Raw genomic sequence first — 22,339 nt, forward strand, 5'->3', positions numbered from 1 at the left:
AATCACCTGGATTATCTGTTCAAAAAACAGATTCCTAGTCCTCAGCCCAAACTTACTGAATTGGAATCTCCAGGGAAGTGATCTGCTAAAGACACACACACAACACCCTGTGTGATTCTTTTGAATGATTTTGGGAAACACTGAGCTAGGTAATGTCTAGGTCTTCTAGTTCTGAGAGCTAGGATAAAGCCCTGGATGCTAGAATTCACCCATGAATGAGAAAAATCTTAAGATAATATTTGTTGTATTTAGTATTTTTATAAATATTTTTTAAAAGCTGTTAAAGTTAATGCTATGGTTTGTTTTATGGATTTCAATGTTTTTCAAATTTCTTTTTTTCTCTTTGATTCATCAAATGTAGTATATGGCCTATATAGCCCATGTTGTTATATTAAGGGCAAATGAGATCAGGATGTAAAAGTTCATTATTATTATTGCTAGTAAAATAACTACCATAGGATAGATTCTGCTTTTATTAATTTGATTGGTCTGCTAGTTTCTTTGACTTTGTTCCTATTGGTGGAAATATTAAAACAGAATGGAGTCACCCTGGCAGGGCAGTGAGAATATGTTGGAATTCTTTCCTAATTCCCTACTCATCTTTGTGGTTACCTGGTGTTGTTATCTAAAGGCAGAGTGGAAGAAGCCTCCCCAACCTCAGTCAGGAAAGATCAAGAAAACCAACATTTTCTAACCCTGGCTGCAGGGATTGAAATAGTCCCCTGTCTTGGAGCATCACAGGTAAGCTCTGTGTGAAGTCAGCTAGAATTTCTGCTGAAATTTCCAGAGAAAGGTATCAGATTCCCAAGCAGGTATTGAGTACTTGGGAGTCAGAATGGGTAGATGGTCATCACCTAGAACAGAACAGGGTCTCAGGTATGGGGTTAGGATACAGGGCAAGGCCTTGTAGAAATCAAGGTGTCCAGTGAGGTCCACTACTCAGATTTGGCAAATAAAAATATAGGCTACTCAGTTACTTGAGTTTTGAATTTCAGGTAAGCAGGGAACAATTATTAAAGGTAAAGGATGTCCCATGCAGTGTACATACAATTTGAATTTAATTGGGAGTCCTAAATTTTATGTGACAATGTTAACAGGAACAAACTATTTCAGAGCTTTCATGGATGGCATTTCAGTTTTTCCTAAGACTTCTAGGTTTCACCATCTTCTTCTCTGTCTGTAACCTGGAGGCTCTATTCATAAGGTAAGACTAGAGGAGGGAGGGAGAAGGCAATGGCACCCCCACTCCAGTACTCTTGCCTGGAAAATCCCATGGATGGAGGAGCCTGGTGGGCTGCAGTCCATGGGGTCGCTAAGAGTCAGACACGACTGAGCGACTTCACCTTCACTTTTCACTTTCATGCATTGGAGAAGGAAATGGCAATCCACTCCAGTGTTCTTGCCTGGAGAATCCCAGGGACGGGGGAGCCTGGTGGGCTGCCATCTATGGGGTCGCACAGAGTCAGACACAACTGAAGTGACTTTGCAGAGGAAGGAGAGATCCATTCCCAAACAGTAATATCTGCAATTTTATTTCTAATTTACATAATTAGATTTGACACATACAGACCCTCTGTATAATAGAATACAGTAGGTGGTTTCTTTTTGAACATATAATATTACTAAGCCATGAAGTGTCTTTCTCTTCAGTCATTTTTCTTTTCATAATTTGGCAACATTCATTTCTTACAATTTGTGGAGATGATTTACAAAATTACAGGAATTGTGAACATCTACAGGAATTCTTTATCCTCTAAACAATGATATTTATTTAAAGTATAAAATCAGGACTTAAAAATTAATTCTTCTTGTGTTATTTGTCATGGGGAAGTATTTTGTCTAAATCAGAAAAAAGGAATTGAAAATACACTGGTTTCTTCCCATGCAGGTCTTGTGCCCTTTTTAATTTTCTCCCATGGAAATAGTATCTGTAGGATTGATTTGGAAGGAACAAATTATGAACAACTGGTGGCAGATGCTGGCATATCAGTGATCATGGATTTTCATTACAATGAAGAAAGAATCTATTGGGTTGATCTACAAAGATAACTCTTGCAAAGAGTTCATTTGAATGGGAGAAGGCAAGAGGTAAAGTACCATTTCCTGTGTCATCTGAGGGATTTTTGAATGGGCTGTCAAAAATGATAAAGCAAAATTTGTAACATTCAGATAAATGAAAATTATTACAATGCAGATATGCATCCAGCACCTGTAGGTATTTAATCTGCATCTGTGCTATCATGTTACTGAACAAGCCCATGCATGTGGCATTGATATCCAGAAGTCCCCAAAGGAGAAAGTGAGGATGTCAGTGTAATTTTGGAAAGATGTAAGTTTAATAAGCCAGATCACCGTTTTATGATTAAGACATTATTTACATCATTATTTTCTATTCTAGTGGTTCTCAGCTGGTGGCAGTTTTGCTTCCAGGGGACCTTTGGCAATGTCTAGAAACATTTTGGTTGTCACAACTAGAATGGGGAGAAGAGAGAATGTGTTAGAGGCCAGAGGCACTGCCAACCATCCTACAATATATAGGACAGTCCCCCAAACAGAGGATTATCAGGCCCTAAATATCAGTTGTGTGAGGTTGAGAAGCCCTGTTTTATCTGTTTAAAATCTGTCATGGGTTTTTGCACCTGAAATTTAGGAAGACATTTTTTTTCTTCTCAAGGTGTTTGCATGCTGGAAAAAAAAAAAATAAAGCAGGTGATATAGCAAAATATTTTGGTTCAAGCACTTTTCTTTAATCTTTCTTCTTAATTAGTAAAACCCTTAAATGAGTCCTAATAGAAATGTTTTCTCCTGGAAAGTGAATTATAGAGAGCAGGTAGCTTCACGTTCAGTATTTATACCCAACACAAAGTACCCACTGTTTGCTTTTGTGCTTTTGTTTAATTTTTGTTTTTAAGCAAAATTTTCACCCTCCTAAAGCCTTCAATTAGGTGATAATTTGTTTTATCACATCTCTAAACTTGCTAATCTCACTTTTAACAAAAATGGCTACTCATTACTCTCCAGCCATCTGTAGACTAGCTTCAAAATCTTGAGTTGAAGAATCTGGAGGGTTTACTGTCAGAGAACTGGAAAAAAGCATTAGATAGTTGGGAATTTGTGGCAAATCATTAGGAACAGATTGGCCTGAAGCCTAAAATCCACTCGTATCAGTCCCTCCTTTGGGTTAAAACATTGCTTATAGAAGATAACCATTAAAAAGCAAACAGTTTACCTGCGTGAATTAATATATTAGCAATTGATCAAATGGATTGGCTAGATTACTTTGTATGAGATGTAGGAATAGCACAGATTCTGGAGACTGATTTCTGCCCAACTCTGTGTTCAGTGACTTCATGTTGGTAGCTGAAAACCAGATTGTGGGACTATTTCCACCACTGAAATTTGCTGTGGTGCAAACCAGGGCTTCCTCCCATCTCTCACCCTCCACCCTGTTAAAGGACTGGTTTACTTGCACAGCCTGAAATTAGAAGAGGTTTAGTTAAGTTGTTTTTATCATGAGAAAGCATAAAGAAAAGCCCTGCTATGAGGATCCTGGGGTCATAGCCGGAAGGGTGAGGACTTGTAGAAAGAGCAGGACCTGGTGGAGGAGGTGTTAGAAGAAAAGTGGGGGCCCCAACTCGAAATCCACTTCAGACCCTATGCACAACCTCCAAGGCAGTCTTGCTAGAATTTAGCAAAGCTTGAAATTGGATTCAGGTGAGAATCTGGGAAATTCCACTGGCAAATGGAATTGAATAAACTGGAGAATCCCATGGACGGAGGAGCCTGGTAGGCTGCAGTCCATGGGGTTGCTAAGAGTTGGATACGACTGAGCGACTTCACTTTCACTTTTCACTTTTACGCATTGGAGGAGGAAATGGCAACTCACTCCAGTGTTCTTGCCTGGAGAATCCCAGGGACGGCAGGGCCTGGTGGGCTGCCGTCTATGGGGTCACACAGAGTTGGACATGACTGAAGTGACTTAGTAGTAGTAGTAGTAAGATAAAATTGAAATTCTGCCATTACTGTAGTTAAAATTATTTACAACTATGACTGTGAATAAATTTTCATTTAGAGAGATAATTTTCATTTTAGAGAATTCATTTTCATTTCAAAACTGATATAAATACTATGCCCAGAAATATTCACATGGGAGAATGAATATAGCTGCATCTGAATAATGGCACAGTATCTACGAATAGTTTATCATTTAAATAATTTTGGGAAAGTACAAAAATGACAATTACTTAAAACAATAAAACTAGTTATATAAAAATAAACAATTTTGTTGTGAATGGAGAAATACTAATAACAATTTAAAATTTTGGTTTTACAGAAAGCATACGATATAGATAAAAATGTTTCAGGAATGGCAATAAATTGGATCAATGAAGAACTTATTTGGTCTAATCAACAGGAAGGAATCATTACAGTAACTGATATGAAAGGAAACAATTCCTGGGTTCTCTTAAGTGCTTTAAAATATTCTGCAAATATAGCAGTTGATCAGTAGCAAGGTAAATTCTGTTGGCTTTGGACATCGAAATATATTTCAAAATCTGATGAAAAGTCAAGGAATCATAACATTTTGACTCAACGGGGCCTCCTGATTGAGACAAAGACCCTCTTTTATGGTGCACAAACCCCATTTTCAATAGGGCATTTGCCTGGATTTGGAACCGAAGCAGGTTCCCTCTACCAATAGCATCTTGACTACCAAGGTTTCCCGCTAGAGAAGCAAATTCTCCTTCTAACTTGAAATCACATGGAATTACAATAAGTATTTGTTGAACTGAATTTTCATTCATATAGTCAAACTCGTCCTGTGCAGACATCTGGGGACTACTGAAACACTGAGAGAGTCAACCATTTAAGTGGCCTGACACTCACTGAAGTGTCTCTGTGATATGTTGGCCCTCAGGTTTATGTTTTGGTCTTCAGAGGTGGCTGCAGCCTTCACAGAGCAGATCTTGGTGGTATGGAAGTGAAGCTTCTGTTAGAGACATCAGAGACAATAACAGCTGTATCATTGGATATGCTTGATAAACGGCTCTTTTGGATTCAGTACCATAGAGGAGGAGGTGATCCTCGTATTTGTTCCTGTGATTATGATGGAGGTTCTGTCCTCCGTCATATTTAGCAAATATTTAGCAAATATTCCCTGCGGTAAGTTTTGCTTTTGGTGTAAAATAAAACACTTGCCATTTGGAGTTTGTGTGAAAAATGAATTTTATTTTTGTCAGCTAAACTGGTGTAGTGGTTTAGCACAGATTTCGGGGTCTAAAAGACTTGAGTTCAAGTCCCAGATATACTATTTATTAGGTGAGTGACTTTGATAGGTTGCATGGCTTCTCTCATCCTGCCTCCTTTAATGCAGGTATCGGAGGATGGAGAGAACAGAAGTGCCCACTGAATTGAAAAAGTATCTTGAGATTGAAAAAGAAGGCAGGCCACTCCATACAATCAGTGGATCAGTATATTTTTGGGTAACTTACAGGGTGGGATCAGGTGGACAATGATCTGAAAGCATTTGTAGCTGCACTCCACACTGTGAAGGGGCCACTGAGACAAGTATATAGTTAACCTAGGGTCTAGGAGTACATACTTGGAAACAGGAAGTGCATCCCTAAGTCAAGAGTCATGAAGGAGTAACTTAGTCTTGTGGGTGCTGGAAATACAACAACGAAGGTCCTCATCTCTTTTTGGTGACTAACAGAGCATAGAGACTACTCGATCCTAATGATTGTTAAACCACATCTGTTGATTACAAGATGCACTAGAGAAGGAAATGGCAACCCACTCCAATATTCTTGCCTGGGAAATCCCATTGACAGAGGAGCCTGACAGGCTATGGCCCATGGGGTTGCAAAGAGTTGGACGTGACTTAGTGACTGAACAACAACAACAATTAATTGCAAAGCCCTTGACAACAGAAGTTATTTGCTGCACAGTACAGTCCTGAGTAGGGTAGGGTCAGTGGAAAGACAGGAGAAACTATACAGGCCTGATATGTTATCAATTATGCTGACAGTCATACAGTGGGGATAATTTGTTGTTGCCAAGTTGCTAGGTGATATCCAACTCTTTGTGACCCCATGGACTGTAGTATGGCAGGCTCACTATCTCCTAGAGTTTGCTTAAATTCATGTTCATTGAGTTGGTGATGCTATCTAACCATCTTATCCTCTACTGCCCCCTTCACCTTTTGCCTGTACTCTTTCCCAGCATCAGGGTCTTTTCCAATGAGTCAGCTCTTCACATCAGGTTGCCAAAGTATTGGAGCTTCAGCATCAGTCCTTCCAGTGAATATTCAGTATTGATTTCTTTTAGGACTGACTGGTTTAATCTCCTTGCAGTCCAAGGGATTCTCAAGAGTCTTCTCCAGCACCACAGTTTGAAAAGAATCAATTCTTCAGCACTCAGCCTTCTTTATGGTCCAACTCTCATATTCATACATGATTCCTGGGAAAACCATGGCTTTGACTATACAGACATTTGTGGGCAAAGTAATATCTTTGCTTTTTAATATGCTATCTAAGTTTGTCATAGCTTTCCTTCCAAGGAGCAATTGACTTTTTTTTTTCAATTTATTTATTTTAGTTGGAGGCTAATTACTTTACAATATTGTAGTGGTTTTTGCCATACATTGATATGAATCATCCATGGGTCTTCATGTGGTCCCCATCCTGAACCCCTCTCGCACCTCCCTCCCCATCCTATCCCTCTGGGTCACTTTTAATTTAATTTCATGGCTGCAGTCACCATCTGCAGTGATTTTGGAGACCAATAGAATAAAGGCTATCACTGTGTTCACTTTTTCCCCTTCTATTTGCCACAAAGTGATGAGACCAGAAGCTATGATCTTAGTTCTTTGAGTGCTGAGTTTCAAGCCAACTTTTTCACTCTCATCCTTCACCCTTATTAAGAGACTGTTTAGTTCCTCTTCACTTTCTGCATTTAGAGTAGTATCTGCGTATCTGAGGTTGTTGATATTTCTCCCAGCAATCTTGATTCTAGCTTGTGATTCATCCAGCCTGGCATTTCACATGATGTACTCTGCATAGAAGTTAAATAGGCAGAGTGACAATATACAGCTTTGATGTACTTCTTTCTCAATTTTGAACCAATCAATTGTTCTATGCCTGGTTCTAGCTGTTGCTTCTTGACCCACATACAGGTTTCACAGGAAACAGGTAAGGTGGTCTGGCATTCCCATCTCTTTAAGAATTTTCCAGTTTTTTGTGATTCATTCAGTCAAAGGCTTTACCATAGTCAATGAAGCAGAAGTTTTTCACTGGGAATAATAGTAGCACCTATTTCTTGAGATTATTGTGAAGATTAAGTAAAGAAATAAATAAAAGTAACTGTACAAAAAAGATCTTCATGACCCAGATAATCATGATGGTGTGATCACTGACCTAGAGCCAGACATCCTGGAATGTGAAGTCAAGTGGGCCTTAGAAAGCATCACTACAAACAAAGCTAGTGGATGTGATGGAATTCCAGTTGAGCTATTTCAAATCCTGAAAGATGATGCTGTGAAAGTGCTGCACTCAATATGCCAGGAAATTTAGAAAACTCAGCAGTGGCCACAGGACTGGAAAAGGTCAGTTTTCATTCCAATCCCAAAGAAAGGCAATGCCAAAGAATGCTCAAACTACTGCACAATTGTACTCATGTCACACGCTAGTAAAGTAATGCTCAAAATTCTCCAAGCCAGGCTTCAGCAAGACGTGAACCATGAACTTCCAGATGTTCAAGCTGATTTTAGAAAAGGTAGAGGAACCAGAGATCCAATTGCCAACATCTGCTGGATCATGGAAAAAGCAAGAGAGTTCCAGAAAAATATCTATTTCTGCTTTATTGACTATGCCAAAGCCTTTGACTGTGTGGATCACAATAAACTGTGGAAAATTCTGAAAGAGATGGGAATACCAGAGCACCTGATCTGCCTCTTGAGAAATCTGTATGCAGGTCAGGAAGCAACAGTTAGAACTGGCCATGGAACAACAGACTGGTTCCAAATAGGAAAAGGAGTTTGTCAAGGCTGTATATTGTCACCCAGCTTATTTAACTTTTTTGCAGACTACGTCATGAGAAACGCTGGACTGGAAGAAGGACAAGCTGGAATCAAGATTGCCAGGAGAAATATCAATCACCTCAGATATGCAGATGACACCACCCTTATGGCAGAAAGTGAAGAGGAACTCAAAAGCCTCTTGATGAAAGTGAAAGAGGAGAGTGAAAAAGTTGGCTTAAAGCTCAACATTCAGAAAACGAAGATCATGGCATCTGGTCCCATCACTTCATGGGCAATAGATGGGGAAACAGTGGAAACAGTGTCAGACTTTATTTTTCTGGGCTCCAAAATCAGTGCAGATCGTGACTGCAGCCATGAAATTAAAAGACTCTTGCTCCTTGGAAGGAAAGTTATGACCAACCTAAATAGCATATTCAAAAGCAGAGACATTACTTTGCCAACAAAGGTTCATCTAGTCAAGGCTATGGTTTTTCCTGTGGTGATGTATGGATGTGAGAGTTGGACTGTGAAGAAGGCTGAGTGCTGAAGAATTGATGCTTTTGAAGTGTGGTGTTGGAGAAGACTCTTGAGAGTCCCTTGGACTGCAAGGAGATGCAACCAGTCCCTTCTGAAGGAGATCAGCCCTGGGATTTCTTTGGAAGGAATGATGCTAAAGCTGAAACTCCAGTACTTTGGCCATCTCATGCGAAGAGTTGACTCATTGAAAAAGACTCTGATGCTGGGAGGGATTGGGGGCAGGAGGAGAAGGGGACGACAGAGGATGAGATGGCTGGATGGCATCACCAACTCGATGGACGTGAGTTTGGGTGAACTCCGGGAGTTGGTGATGGACAGGAAGGCCTGGCGTGCTGCGACTCATGGGGTCACAAAGAGTCGGACACGACTGAGCGACTGAACTGAACTGAAGAGTGTTTGGCTTATAGTTTTCACATGCTGGTTAGTTTTTTTTTAATTGTTATGTCCTGTGGTTTGTAAAACATCTATGTTTCATTTGATTTCCTGTCTTGCCAGCAACTAATCTAGCTGCCTTTAGCAAGAGCAGAAATTTGGCATGTGAAAGTGATGAAACCAGTAATCCACTCTTTTCCTGTGTCTGTTTTCTTCTATATTTTATTTTCACCACAATTACATGCTGAGTAGCAAAAAAAAAAAAAAAGAAAAAGAAAAAATGAGATAATGGATCTGAAGCTAAAAATATATCTTATTAATTCAGATTATGGCTACATAAATACAAATTTAAACTTAATGTTTGTTTCTAACCATTAATGAGAAACGATTAAAAATGTAGGTGATTAAAATTCAGACCATAAGTTGAAGTGAAACTTTAATACATCCAAGAAGAAATATTCTGCCATTCCTTATGCTTTTCTCCTGTTGTTTTAGGCACAATCTGCTTGCAGCGTCCTTCTTTGGAGATTGTATCTTCTATTCAACATGGAAAAAGAAGACAATTTGGATAGCTAACAAGCACACAGGGAAGGATATGGTTAAAATCACCCTCAACTCGTTATTTGTGCCCCCAGTGGAATTAAAGTGGTCCGTCCACTCGTACAGCCCAAGGCAGAGGGTGATGCTTGGGCATCTGGTGAGTCATCTTTGACCTCAAACAAGGTCCGGCACGTAGTCCCCACTTCTCCACTTACTCAAGACAGACATTTAGGAGTCATCCCTGATTTCTTCCACTACCTCACCCCAATTTTCAGCCTACTGCCAAATCCTTTCCATGCTGCATTCTAATATATCTCAAATGTCCACTTCTCTCTTCCACTGCCAGCACCGTAGTCCAACCAGCCAGCTTGTCTTGTCTGGCCTTGTTGGAGCAGCCACTTAATCTTTTCATTTTCTCCTCTTGCTTATAAGTGATAAATCTGATGGGTTAACTCCTCTACTTAAATTCCTTCAAAAGCTCTCCTTTGCAGTTAGATTGTAATTTAACATGTAACCAGGCCTATCAATATTTGGCCAATCTGATTTAACATTCTTTCCCCCTCCCCTCACTGGACTTTAACACAATGCTTCATGTAGTTGCTCAGACATGCCAAGCAAGGGGGCACAGTGGATGTACATATTCAGGCTCAGCTCACCTTTGCCTCTCAAGGCCCACGTTTATTTGCCTTCTGAGCATTTCTACTTGGATTTCTTGCAAGTGCCTCTGGCACAGAAGGAATGACTGACTCACTCACTTTCCCTTCCCTTCTGCCCAGCTCTTTTCCCTCAGTGTCTGGTTGAAGACCTCCAGGTGTAGGCCTCAGTGAGTGGCATTTTCTCTCCATATCCCCAGGCATAGATCCATCCCTGTGAGATCACTCTCCAACGCCTAGCAATTCTACCACCTACCGGCTTGTGCCCCTCTCAGCAGCTCTCCATCCCTGGGGCCCACTTCATTAGTGTCCCTGACTCCCTCTGCCATGCTGCAGGGGGCATCACGCTTCAAAAAGGAGAACCCCATCTTGTCATTCCTGGGTTAAAACACTCTCAATTGCCAGTAATAAAACCCAGTCTCTTTTTTATTGAACTGGTTCACAGGACCCCTCTTTGTTTCTCAGTTTTCCTCTCTTACTGTTCATTATAGTCAGGGCTGCAGCCATCCTCAAAGTTTTGATTTTTCTCTTACCCTAGGAGGCACGCTTGCTCTCTCCTCCAGCCTTTCAGCATGATTGGGAACATGGTTTCTCCTTTTTTTTTTTTTTGGCTGCACAGCTTGCAGGATCTCCATTTCTTGACCAGGGATTGAATCCAGGCTGAGACAGTGAAAGCCATGAATCCAAATCACTATTCCCTGGTGGTTCAGATGGTAAAGAATCCGCCTGCAGTGCAGGAGACCTAGGTTCAATCCCTGGGTCAGGAAGATCCCCTGGAGTAGGAAATGGCAACCCATTACAGTGTTCTTGCCTGGGAAATCCCATGGAGAGAGAGCCTGGGAGGCTATAATCCATGGGGTCACAAAGAGTTGGACATGGCTGAGCAATGAACAATTTCTTTCACTTTCTTTCAGGGTACCAGGGAACTCCCTGGGAACACTCTTTCTAATTCACAGCAGTGACTTACTCTTCGTCCTCTAAGAAATGTTAATAGCTCCAATATCTCTTTCAGGAACCTCTTCCCTGACCAGCTCACTGGAGCCTCAGTAGCTTTTTTCAGAAAATAGCAGATTTCCCATCACAGAGCACTTATCATGGTTTGCTGTAATTGTCTGACTTCCTCAGCTTCCTCCTGTGAGGACAGAGAATACAACTCTTCATTGTATTTCCAGTGCCTAGAGGACATTTAATAAACACTTTCACTTTCACACAATGGAGAAGGCAATGGCAACCCACTCCAGTGTTCTTGCCTGGGGAATCCCAGGGACGGGGGAGCCTGGTGGGCTGCCGTCTATGGGGTCGCACAGAGTCGGACACGACTGAAGCGACTTAGCAGCAGCAGTAGGAAAAAAAAAAGAATTAAAAAAACACTCTCTGACACCTTCTCCCCTAAATAATACCACAAGGAACAAGTTCTAAAGATATTTAATATCTGAGTTCATGCTGCCTTCCTTACATGTTATAAGCCCTACCCCCACCCTTGGCCAGATAGTCTTCAGTTGGCTGCTCCCTTTTGTTTACTATGAATGAATCCCAGTGTTTTAAATCAATTTCCCTGCAATAGATCTTTGCAGCTCAGCTCTGTGCTGTGCTTTAGTCACTCAGTCGTGTCTGACTCTTTGCGACTTCATGGACTGTATAGCCTGCCAGGCTCCTCTGTCCATGGGATTCTCCAGGCAAGAATACTGGAGTGGGTTGCCATGCCCTCCTCCAGGGGATCTTCCCTGGAGGGTTCAAACCCAGGTCTCCCTCATTGCAGTAAGATTCTTAACCGTCTGAGCCACTAGGGAAGCTCTAGTGAGAGTCTTTTTCAATCTTTTAGACTCTCTTGTGCTTCAGAGACTTTTTTTTTTTTTAATTCCTTAGTTAATTGGTCTAGGTTTCAGGGAAAAAGATCTGGGCTAGGAATAATAGATTTGGGGATCACATAGACTGCTGAATAGGAGATAAAATAGAAAAATGGCACAGGTTGTAGTGCTCTTAGAAATAATAGTAGTAGTCATGACTATAGAATGGGTGCAGAATGATCTGCTCTGGGCCATGTTATCTCATTTATCTCATTTAATCTTAGTATTAGTCGCTCAGTGTTCGACTTTTTGCGACCCCATTGACTGTAGCCCGCCAGGCTCCTCTGTCCATGGGATTCTCTAGGCAAAAATACTGGAGTGGGTTGCCATTTACTCCTCCAGGGGACCTTCCCAACTGTACATAAAGGAGACTTCATTAATGTGCATTAATGTCCAGGTTAACCTGGTATAGAAAACTGTCTCTTGAGTCTTTACATTCTATACCAATTCTATACCTCTGGTTGGCCGATTGTTTGTTTCTTTATCTAGGTTTTAAGCTGAATGATCTGGGGCTATTTGTTTCCATCAACCTGATTGTGAATCTAAAGGCACAGTTGAAACGTCTATTTTTCATGCCATCCTCAGAAGAGATTGCTGCAGATCTACTCTATGAGTCTCATTCTTTTCAGCTTACAATACAAATAGCTTATTATTTTTTGCAAGCTATGTCTTATAATAAAGCAGTGCTGAAAAATTAAATAGAAGAGTGTTCAGTTGCCATATAGGCTATGAAAATGATTTGCTGGTTGTGATTTTTAAGCTTGATTCTAAATAGATTTATGAAGAATGGTACTTGGAAGACATGGCTCAAATTTTGCTATTTAAGCTATCTTGAAATTATAGGCTCACTCTCCCTAAAATTTCAAAAAGCGTAGAGCTTAGGCTCTTAAGGGTATAGCAGTGATAAAAGCTTTCATAGTCATTTCTAAAAAGCAACACTTCATAGTTTTCTGTCTCCAATGGTTCTCTAATATATTTAATCTTAACCACCCTACAAATCATGTGATTATTAGTACCATTTTATAGGTTAAAAGCTGAGGTTCCGCAATGTGACAAATGCTTGTTTAAGGTCACACTGGGGTAGACCTGGGGTTTGAACCCAGGCAGACTGACACCATGCTGCCTCTTCAACTTTACCCTCGCTATTGTCTATAATTTCATATCTTAGATTTGCCTAACTTGTTTTGGGAAAATCTGTAATTTGGCATATTCTTGTCTATCCATGGCATGCTTGTGGTTAAAAGCTTCAGTTTGCACGGATCAATGGGACCCAAATCTTATTTTTTCTTTTAAAAATGTTTTCTATTCAGGAACTCAGGAATCAATCTCTCTCTCTCTCTCACACACATAACACAGAGTCTCTCTCTTTCTTCTCTGGCTCTCTGAAAAGAGACTGACTTGATCTCACGTTTTTGTTGTCATGATTAAACCTATGAGGCAACAGTGCTCTTGTGGCTGCCCCGACAGCTGTACAATTACAGCCATCCCTCAGTACCCATGGAGGTTTGTTCCAGGATTCTTGCCTATATTAAATCCAAGGCTGCAATAGTCCCTTATATAAAACAGAATAGTACTTGCATATTACCTAACATCCTTATACTTTAAATTATCTCAAGATTACTTATCATTCGTAATACAATGTAAATAGCTGTAAATGCAATGTAAATACTATGCAAACCATCGCAGGTGCACGGCAAATTCAAATTTTGCTTTTTGAAACTTTATAGAATTTTTTTAAAGAATATTTTCAATCCATGGTTGGTTGACTCTGCAGATGTGGAATGCACAAATATGAAAGGCAGATTTTATATGAATCTCAGAGCCAGTGTGGGAACTTTGTATATAATGTTAATGACATTATTTCAAGTTCAACATTTGGGGAATTTACAACTATAGTTTTGCTGCTCACAGATGTTCTTTTGTAAAAGGTGCAAATAATTCTGCATTCTTCTGTAATTCTTTAAAATGTTTCCAGTTTAAAATTCATAAGAGAATTTCAAGAGCACATTCTTTAGAAAATATAGGACATCTGTCATCAACACTATTTAAAATACTTTACATTCATTTCATGCACAGAAATATTGCTGAATGTCATTAATTCTGAGAGGAGACTTGCTTCTGCCTAAAAATGTACCTGTTTATGAAAGTAGCTAGTGTAGCTAAAGCTGTCCAGGTGCAACTCTGATTCATTTCGATTATGTCATTGCTAGGGTTTCTACTATAAAACCTTGGGGGTTTTGTGAAACTTCTAGAAAAGAATCATCCTAGATATATAAGTATTTTTTTCATGTAGTTTTTCTGAAATGTAAAAATTGTGGTAAAATACATATAAAATTTATCATCTTAGGTTTTTTTTTTTTTTTTTTTTTTTTACTGTGCCATGTGGCATGCAGGATCTTGGTTCCCTAACCAGGGATTGAACCCATGTCGTCTACAGTGGAAGTACAGAGTCTTAACCACTGGGTCCAAGGGAAATCCCTCATCTTAACCATTTTTAGTGTACAGTTCAGTGGCATTAAGTTCATTTATGGTGTGTGTGTGTGTGTGTATGCAACCATCACCACCATTCATCTCTGTAAATGTTATCATCTTGTAAAACTGAAACTCTCCACCCATTAAATAACAGCTCCCCATTTCTGCCTCTCCTCAGTCCCTGGCTCCCACCATTCTATTGTTCTGTTTCAAGGATTTTGACTCCTACTCTAAGTACCTCCTATAAGTGTAATCATGCAGTATTTCTCTTTTTGTGACTAGTTTATTTTACTCAGCACAATGTCCTTAAGATGCATCTGTTTTGTAGCATGTGTTAGAATTTTTTTTCCTTTTTAAGCTGAAAAATACCCCATTGCATGTATATCTTCCATTTTACTTACCCATTTATCCATTGATGAATAATTGGGTTTCTTTCACCTTTTAGCTATTGCGAATAATGCTGTTAAAAATGTGGGTATACAAATTTCTTTTGGAGACCCTGCTTTTAATTCTTATGAACGTATAGTCAGTGGTGAATTATTGGATCACATGGAAATCCTGTTTTCAGTTTTCTGAAGGCACATGACACCGCTTTCCAGAGAGGCTGCATCATTTTACATTCCCGCTGACGCAGCACGGGGTTTCCAGTTTCTCCATGTCCTCACCTACACTTATATTCTCTGCTTTCATATAGTCTAAATGATCAATTTGAGTACCCAAATCTGTTATTTCTTCTAGAAATCTTAGCAAATTATGGATTTCTATAGCTTCCTAACATTTATAGATAGTTATAGATATTTTCTTAATGATAAGGATCAGATTTGCAAAGATTACACACCACTGGGGCAAGAATAGGACTGATTTGTGGCAAAGCTGGGTTTTTTCAATGCAAGTTTGCCCTGACACCAAACGGCTGCCATTTGAAATGCCTTTTAAATACTTTATTTATTTATTTTTTTTTGAAATGCTATGGTATCTTTTTTTTTAAATTTAATTTTATTTTGTTTTTAAACTTTACATAATTGTATTAGTTTTGCCAAATATCAAAATGAATCCACCACAGGTATACATGTATTCCCCATCCTGAACCCTCCTCCCTCCTCCCTCCCCATTCTATCCCTCTGGGTCGTCCCAGTGCACCAGCCCCAAGCATCCAGTATCGTGCATCGAACCTGGGCTGGCAACTTGTTTCATACATGATATTTTACATGTTTCAATGCCATTCTCCCAAATCTTCCCACCCTCTCCCTCTCTCACAGAGTCCATAAGACTGTTCTATACATCAGTGTCTCTTTTGCTGTCTCGTACACAGGGTTAGCTCTCTATCATTTTTCTATCTTTCTTGCCATTGTCTCTTCTTGGTGGTTTCCATATGCCTCGCTGTGGCCTCTGTTTATTCTCTGAGGCTTTCCCTGCCATTTGTTTGTTGAGGAATCCAGATCTTGTCCCTCAGAATTCCCCACATTCTGGACTTTGCTGATTCTATCCCATGGTATCATTTAGCATGATTGTGTATAAACCGGCAGTTTTGGCCTAGAAGCCTGATCAGATTCAGATTTTTTGCGAGAGTACTCTATAAGTGGTACTGCAGGTAGCAAGGGGTGCTGCTAGTGACCAGGCCAGAGGGCATGTGGTGGCTGGGTCTCCATTCTTCTTGTGATGCTCAAAGATAGGTCAGGGATTTAGGTGTTACCAACCTGGTCAGTCCGTTGTAGAGTTTCCTCTCAGCCTTTCATATAATCGCTTTACAAGCTATTGATTATCATTGTCTAGAGCCATTTTTTCATTAGAAGGTTGAAGTAATGACATTCTAATTCTATTACTGCTTTATTAGTTGAAGAACTTTTCCAATCAGGTATATGATTTCCCTGAGGAGCATCTTTTATTAAAAAAGGTAAATTAAATGCTTGATTTAATCTTTCCCTTACTTTATCTGTTTTCAGAATAAAGGGTTAGTGTATCCTCCAGAGGTGACCTTTTTATTTTTTTTTGTAAAGCATCTTTATAAATTCAAGGATGTAAAAAAATTTGACATGTTTTTATTCATTGCAGTTATCATTTTCACACTCTAAATTATGCCATCTTTCTTCAAGAAGAGTCATGACATGAGGCATCTAGTGGTGGGAAAAGTGACCAGTAACTAACCCTTAGTGGTCTGCAGTGCTGGGCCGAGGCTGTGTCTGGGCTCAGCAAGAAAGAACTCTGGAATCAGGTAGCCACCCTGCCTTGGGTGGAGAGGAGTGAGGGGTGGCAGCGAGGAGATGGGTGGAGCGCTGCACACCATCATCATGTTGTGGGCGGGCCAAGCTCCTCAGAAACAGGTCTAAATACACAAAGACTGAGTGGGCCTTTAGTTAAGGCTCTTCTGTGAGTGAGAGGCATTCATTTTTTAACTGCTCAGAGGCTGTTGATTTGTTTACTTTCTGATTCTTAGGTTTAGATGGATAATGATACCAAGTAGCTAAATTCTGGCTAAGTGATTTTCTACTATAATTAGGAATTGTAATAGCATAGAATAACTTTTGTTGTTTCTTCCTCTTTCTTTTCTATTAACAAAGAACTCCTATATTATACTGTTTGGGAGGTTTTTTGAGCAAGGTGAGTGAACCATTGATTCAGGAAACTCACTAATGAAATAGACAATAAATAAATAAAACAAAAATCATGGACATTTATAGAAAAATATACTATGTACATATAATTTACATATTATATAACAATATAGTATAACATCTGTTAATATGTTAATAACTGATATATATCAGTAAATGGTATATATTGATATATAATATCACTAATATAAATGTGTTTTTCTATAAAACCCATTGTTCTATATACACACACATAAGTATACATACATACATGTACATACACACATGTTATCTGTATTAAAGAGATGGGATGTATCACTGAAGACTGGAATTTGAGTCCCAGTCCTACCCCTTATTATCTATATGTGATCCTTAAGATACTATTTCATAATCTATAAAATGAAGACAATAATTGCTCTACACAGCTAAAGGGCTTGTTATGAAAATATACATGTGATAATATAAATGCTTTATAAAACATTATTCAAATTTTATAACCATTGGGGCTGCTAAATATTTAGTTACAAGAATGACTCAACTGAATGGTTTCAAATGGAAGAGACTGAAAGGCTTTGTTGATGACGTGAATCTGACACTGAATTTGAGGTTGAGAAAAAGGTGTGATCAGTGGAAAGAAGCAGGCTCGGGAATCCCACATGTGTTGTTTCAAAACTGGCCCAAGGTAAAAATCTATAGTTTGCTTGGCTGTAGCAAAGCTCATGAGGGTGTGCTGGATAGTTATTGAAGGCGCAGTTGGGGGTGGACATTAAATTCCATGATTAAGGAGCTTTAATTTGATCTCAAAGGTAATCAGGCTGCACTTGCTGAGCTCTGGAAGGGGTGTTATCTGAGGTCAGCAGCAGCATTCTGAGTGCTGGCTTCAACCTAATTTGAGGCTAAAGCACAGCAGAAGATTAAGGAGATTAAGCAAAATACAGCTCTCAATCCTCTGTTTTGCCACTTCCTAAAATGGCTTTTAGGTGTTGAGTGTCTGAATTCGGGTCACATCATTAGCACAACCATTCAGAGTACAATAGTGATTGCTTTTCTTGTCCGTTCACCATTGAATAATATTGTATATTGTTAATAAGTATCAGTAAAACCATCAGCATTGTGGTACAGTAAAAAGTACTGACCATCTGTTTGAGTTCTAACTCTGAGGTTGACTGGATATTCAAGGAAAAACCAAGGAAGGGAGTTAAGTTGCAGGTTTCACTAGAACAGATTTTTGTGCATGTATTCCAGATGTTTGTAGCACCCCTGTGTGGTAAAAGGCACCAGGTTAGATGCTACTTGGACTATAAATGTGAATGGGATACGTGCCATATCTTCAAAAGCTTATTGACTAATGAAAAAGAGATACATATATGCACATACATATACATATATAATTGTGATGATAATGGCAATGTTAATGATAAGAACACACAGAAGAGCAAGTAAGAGGTAATAGAAAAGTACAAGAAGAAAAGTGATAAATAACAATGGATATAGATGAAAGAGCAATTTCCTGTACCCTAGACACTCACTGTTTTCCTCATAAGTCAGTTTGAATATCCCTTAACATTTATAAGCAGTAATTAAGGTTTGAGAATCTTTAAAGATATAAACTTAGAGGAATTTACAACAAACATCTGATTCTGTATAGAACCATAATGTTTTTTTCAGTGAGAGATTTCAGGGGCTATCTACTTCAACACTTTTATTTCATGGAAACTGGAGTCAAAAAGATAAAGTGATTTTATATAAAAGCAGAACTGAGACAGAACTCAGTTTTCCCAACTCTTAAGTGCAGTGGTCATCTATCATGCTTGGTTTGGAAAGATTTTTATAAAAGATATTTATAGGAAGCATGATCCCTCAATTTTTTGTTACCTCAAGAAAGTGGTAGCACTTTGGTGCTGTTAAAAGGCTGAATCAGACCTTGCTGGATTTTTGTTGATTTTCACTTGTAAATATTATAAAAAGTACAGTTAAGACAATCACATGCTCTTTTTTAGAACTTTAAGTAGGTACATTTTGTCTCCAATACGTCTTTGAGTTTCTAACTTTAATCACTTACTTTAAAAACGGGTCATTTGGTTCTTAATTTTCTTAATTAAAATATTGATATGTGAAGCATGTAGGAACATGAACAATGTAACTAAATGTGTAATTGGCATAAAAACTGTGGACAAGAAACAAAAATTTTGGAATCAATATCCAAAACTATTCCATGTAAATCTTACCTGACTTGGTAGTATTGCAGTAGTATTAAACAATCAGAAATATTGTGCATTTAACTCTATCAAGAGATCTGAGTAAACAAGTTTAACCAGAGAAATAACACAGATTAGCTAAAAGGAGGTGTCAGTAATTTAGGTGAAAGTGGGGTGTTCCCTTAGCGAATTAGGCCAGCGTTTCTTAAAATGTGCTGTGAAGACTCCTACCATCAGAGTTGTTCTAGATTCTGGTGAAGATGAGCCTTTCCCTTCATTTATCAGGTCAGAATCTCTAGAAGGTGACATGCCCCCCACACGACCTCAATGTACATTAGAAACATTTTCAAGGGGACAAGACTATGTTTTCAACGTGTGATGCTTTGGGCTTCTCAAGTGGCTCAGGGGTAAAGAACCTGCCTGTCAATGCAGGAGACCTGAGCTCCAGCCACAGGTTGGCAAGATCCTCTGGAGAAGGAAATGACAACCCACTCCAGTATTCTTGCCTGAAGAATCCCATGGACAGAGGAGCCTGGCAGGCTACAGTCCACGTGGTTGCAAGGAGTCGGACACAGCTTAGTGACGTATGCACGTGTGATGGTTTGTTGGTCAAGGAATGTGTTTAGTAACTTGAAGTAGAAGGAAAGGGGCAGAGTCAGAGTTAGGTGCCATCATTCTAGGTACTAATAGGTGAACAGAGACCAGGGAAACAAACCTTCATGGAGGACAGCTTAGGCCCCTCACACACTCCGTGCTTAGGCTCTCACTGACTGGTTGCTTGTGCTTGTTTCTTTCACAGAAGGCTGGGTTTTCAGTGGTGTTTTTCGTAGGTCCTTGGCTCCTCACATTTCTCAGGCTGTCACTGATCTCAGTTATGCCAGGACTCCTGGTCCATGGCCCCAATCCTCTTCCCCTGCCGTCTCCTATTGCCAGGGCTCTGGCCTCCAAAATGCACCTTGAGAGCTGCCCTCAAACTCAGGCTTGTCCCATAGTATTTCATAAAGTCATTAAAATTGGCAGAAAAAAAAATGAGGAGCAAATTGTGAATAGAGATATATGTGTTGCCAGTTTAGCCTAGGACTCCGATAACCAAAGGTACCAAGTTGGCCATTTGTTGTTCAGTGTGTTTGGCTAATTTAACCCAAGCACCTACCTCACTGAGCAGATTTTACCACTCACTCTGGCTATTTTATGAAACAAGGAATGCTGGCAGCAATAAACTCAGAAATTTGAGGATACGACATATGGCAATGGAATATATTGTCTGAAAGATGCTGTTCTTTACATAATGACCCTAAAAATAGATAAATATATAGATCTGACCTGTAAATATTATACTTAAGAAAATGTGTTCTTAATTTTGTACCTTTTTTGCTTCTTAAACATACTTCATTTTCAGCATTTTCAACAAGAAACAGCATCAGAAAAACAAAAAACATTTGTGTCTTGTTTTTTAAAATAAATACATATTTTCATAAAAGCAGGTCAAAAAGATAAAGCTATTAAGTTGTACTTAGTGTTTATAACCCAAAGAATGACATTTCCATTTAATTGTATGTCCTAACCTGAGAACTAGGACTTCCCTGTTTGCTCAGACAGTAAAGAATCTGTCTGCAATGCAGGAGACCCGGGTTCAGTCCTTGGGTAAGGAAGATCCCCCCGAGAAGGGCATGGCAACCCACTCCATTATTCTTGCCTGGAGAATCTCATGGACAGAGCAGCCTGGCGGGCTACAGTCCAGGGGGTCGCACAGAGCCGGACACGCCTGATCTACTAACATACACACTTTGTTCATCCTGAGAGCTACTGTAGGAGGAGTACAATTAGAGAAATCAATGGGCTTTGGAATGCTGAGTAATCTGGGCTATGGTTTGACCCTAGAGCAGTGCCACTACTGTGAAACAATACTCCTGCTGATGTCGCAGGAAGATTGGAGTTCTTAAGAAACAGGCAGGGATCATGTAGCATCCCTGTCAAAACACACCTCTGCACCAAATTAACTGTCTTCTCTTTTAGATCAGAAACTCTGCAAACTGAAGAAAGGTAACTGCAGCGGCAATATGTGTGAGCAATAGCCTAAGTCCCAAGTGTGCACGTGTGCAGAGGGATACACTTTAAGCCAAGATGGAAAGAACTGTGAAGGTAATCTGGTGAGCAAGCTCAGCTCAGCTTAGCCAGTGGCTGGTCTTCCATGGGTCATCAAGAGCCTCAGTGTGAAACCAAATTCAAATTTCCTCATATTTTCCCCCCAGAAAAGGAATGTTATTTTTCCCCCCAATTTTAAAGTCTTTGTAGCACTTTCAGCTGTCCTTTATATCTTCTGTTCCTAGATTAAATACTTTCAGAGGCTACTCAGAGATGAATATAAGGCAGGAATTCTCTGAGTGGACTCCATGGAGCTCCGTGGGTTTGGTTTGATGGTGTGCAAAATGTCAGTATTGTCAAGTTTTTTAGCTCTCATAAGAGATCCTCAAAGAGTATGTGATTCCCACATCTCGTCATGTAACCGTTTGTTCAGAATCTTGAGAGACTGTGCCAGGGCTAGTTATATTAGGCTTTTCCTGTTTTGAGACTCCAGACTCAATGTAATGAACCTAGGGAGAAATGCTGTGTCCCTTCTCCTGGGAGGGCCAGTGAAGTACTGACAAAAAGAATTCAGTGGAATTAGTTGGGATGAGACTTTAGGTAAACCTGGGTTCTGCCTGTTAATTGTGGCCCCCTGCTTACATGGGACCAGTAGATGAGAGCCATCGCGTAGAATGATGATCTGGAAGGCTGGGTTTCAGCCAGAGTAAAACTGCTGGGGAATGTTCCCACATTCAGGTAAAGGGCCCCTGTTAGCATTGAGAAGGCTGAAGAGCAGAGCGTGGGATGTCTTGTCCTTGTCAAGAACTTTCCACGGTCCTTCCTTAAATGGCTATATCTTTTCAGGGGAAATAGTGCTACTTTATCCCAAGAGTAATTTTGATATGAAAATCTATATTTGAAAGAATAAACTGTGACAGTTTAAATGGTGGCTTTTGGGATAATTGAACTTTCTTTCACCCCTTGTCAGAGTAGCAAAAACTGTCTTGCTGCAGTCAGTTATAGCAGGCAGAGGTGTGAGATACCC

General features: G+C 39.7%; 1 protein-coding gene across 1 annotated transcript in view; it reads left to right on the forward strand.

Moving 5' to 3' along the window:
- Positions 1-22,339, forward strand: part of EGF (epidermal growth factor) — a 107,248-nt gene that overhangs the window by 18,904 nt on the left and 66,005 nt on the right. The window contains 7 exon segments of the mRNA XM_055587566.1: positions 1,889-2,088; positions 4,334-4,506; positions 4,919-4,944; positions 4,947-5,163; positions 9,422-9,555; positions 9,558-9,623; positions 21,244-21,377. Coding sequence (XP_055443541.1) covers positions 1,889-2,088; positions 4,334-4,506; positions 4,919-4,944; positions 4,947-5,163; positions 9,422-9,555; positions 9,558-9,623; positions 21,244-21,377 — 950 coding nt within the window.

The sequence above is a fragment of the Bubalus kerabau genome, chromosome 7 (assembly GCF_029407905.1).
Source record: "Bubalus kerabau isolate K-KA32 ecotype Philippines breed swamp buffalo chromosome 7, PCC_UOA_SB_1v2, whole genome shotgun sequence".
NCBI lineage: Eukaryota > Metazoa > Chordata > Mammalia > Artiodactyla > Bovidae > Bubalus > Bubalus kerabau.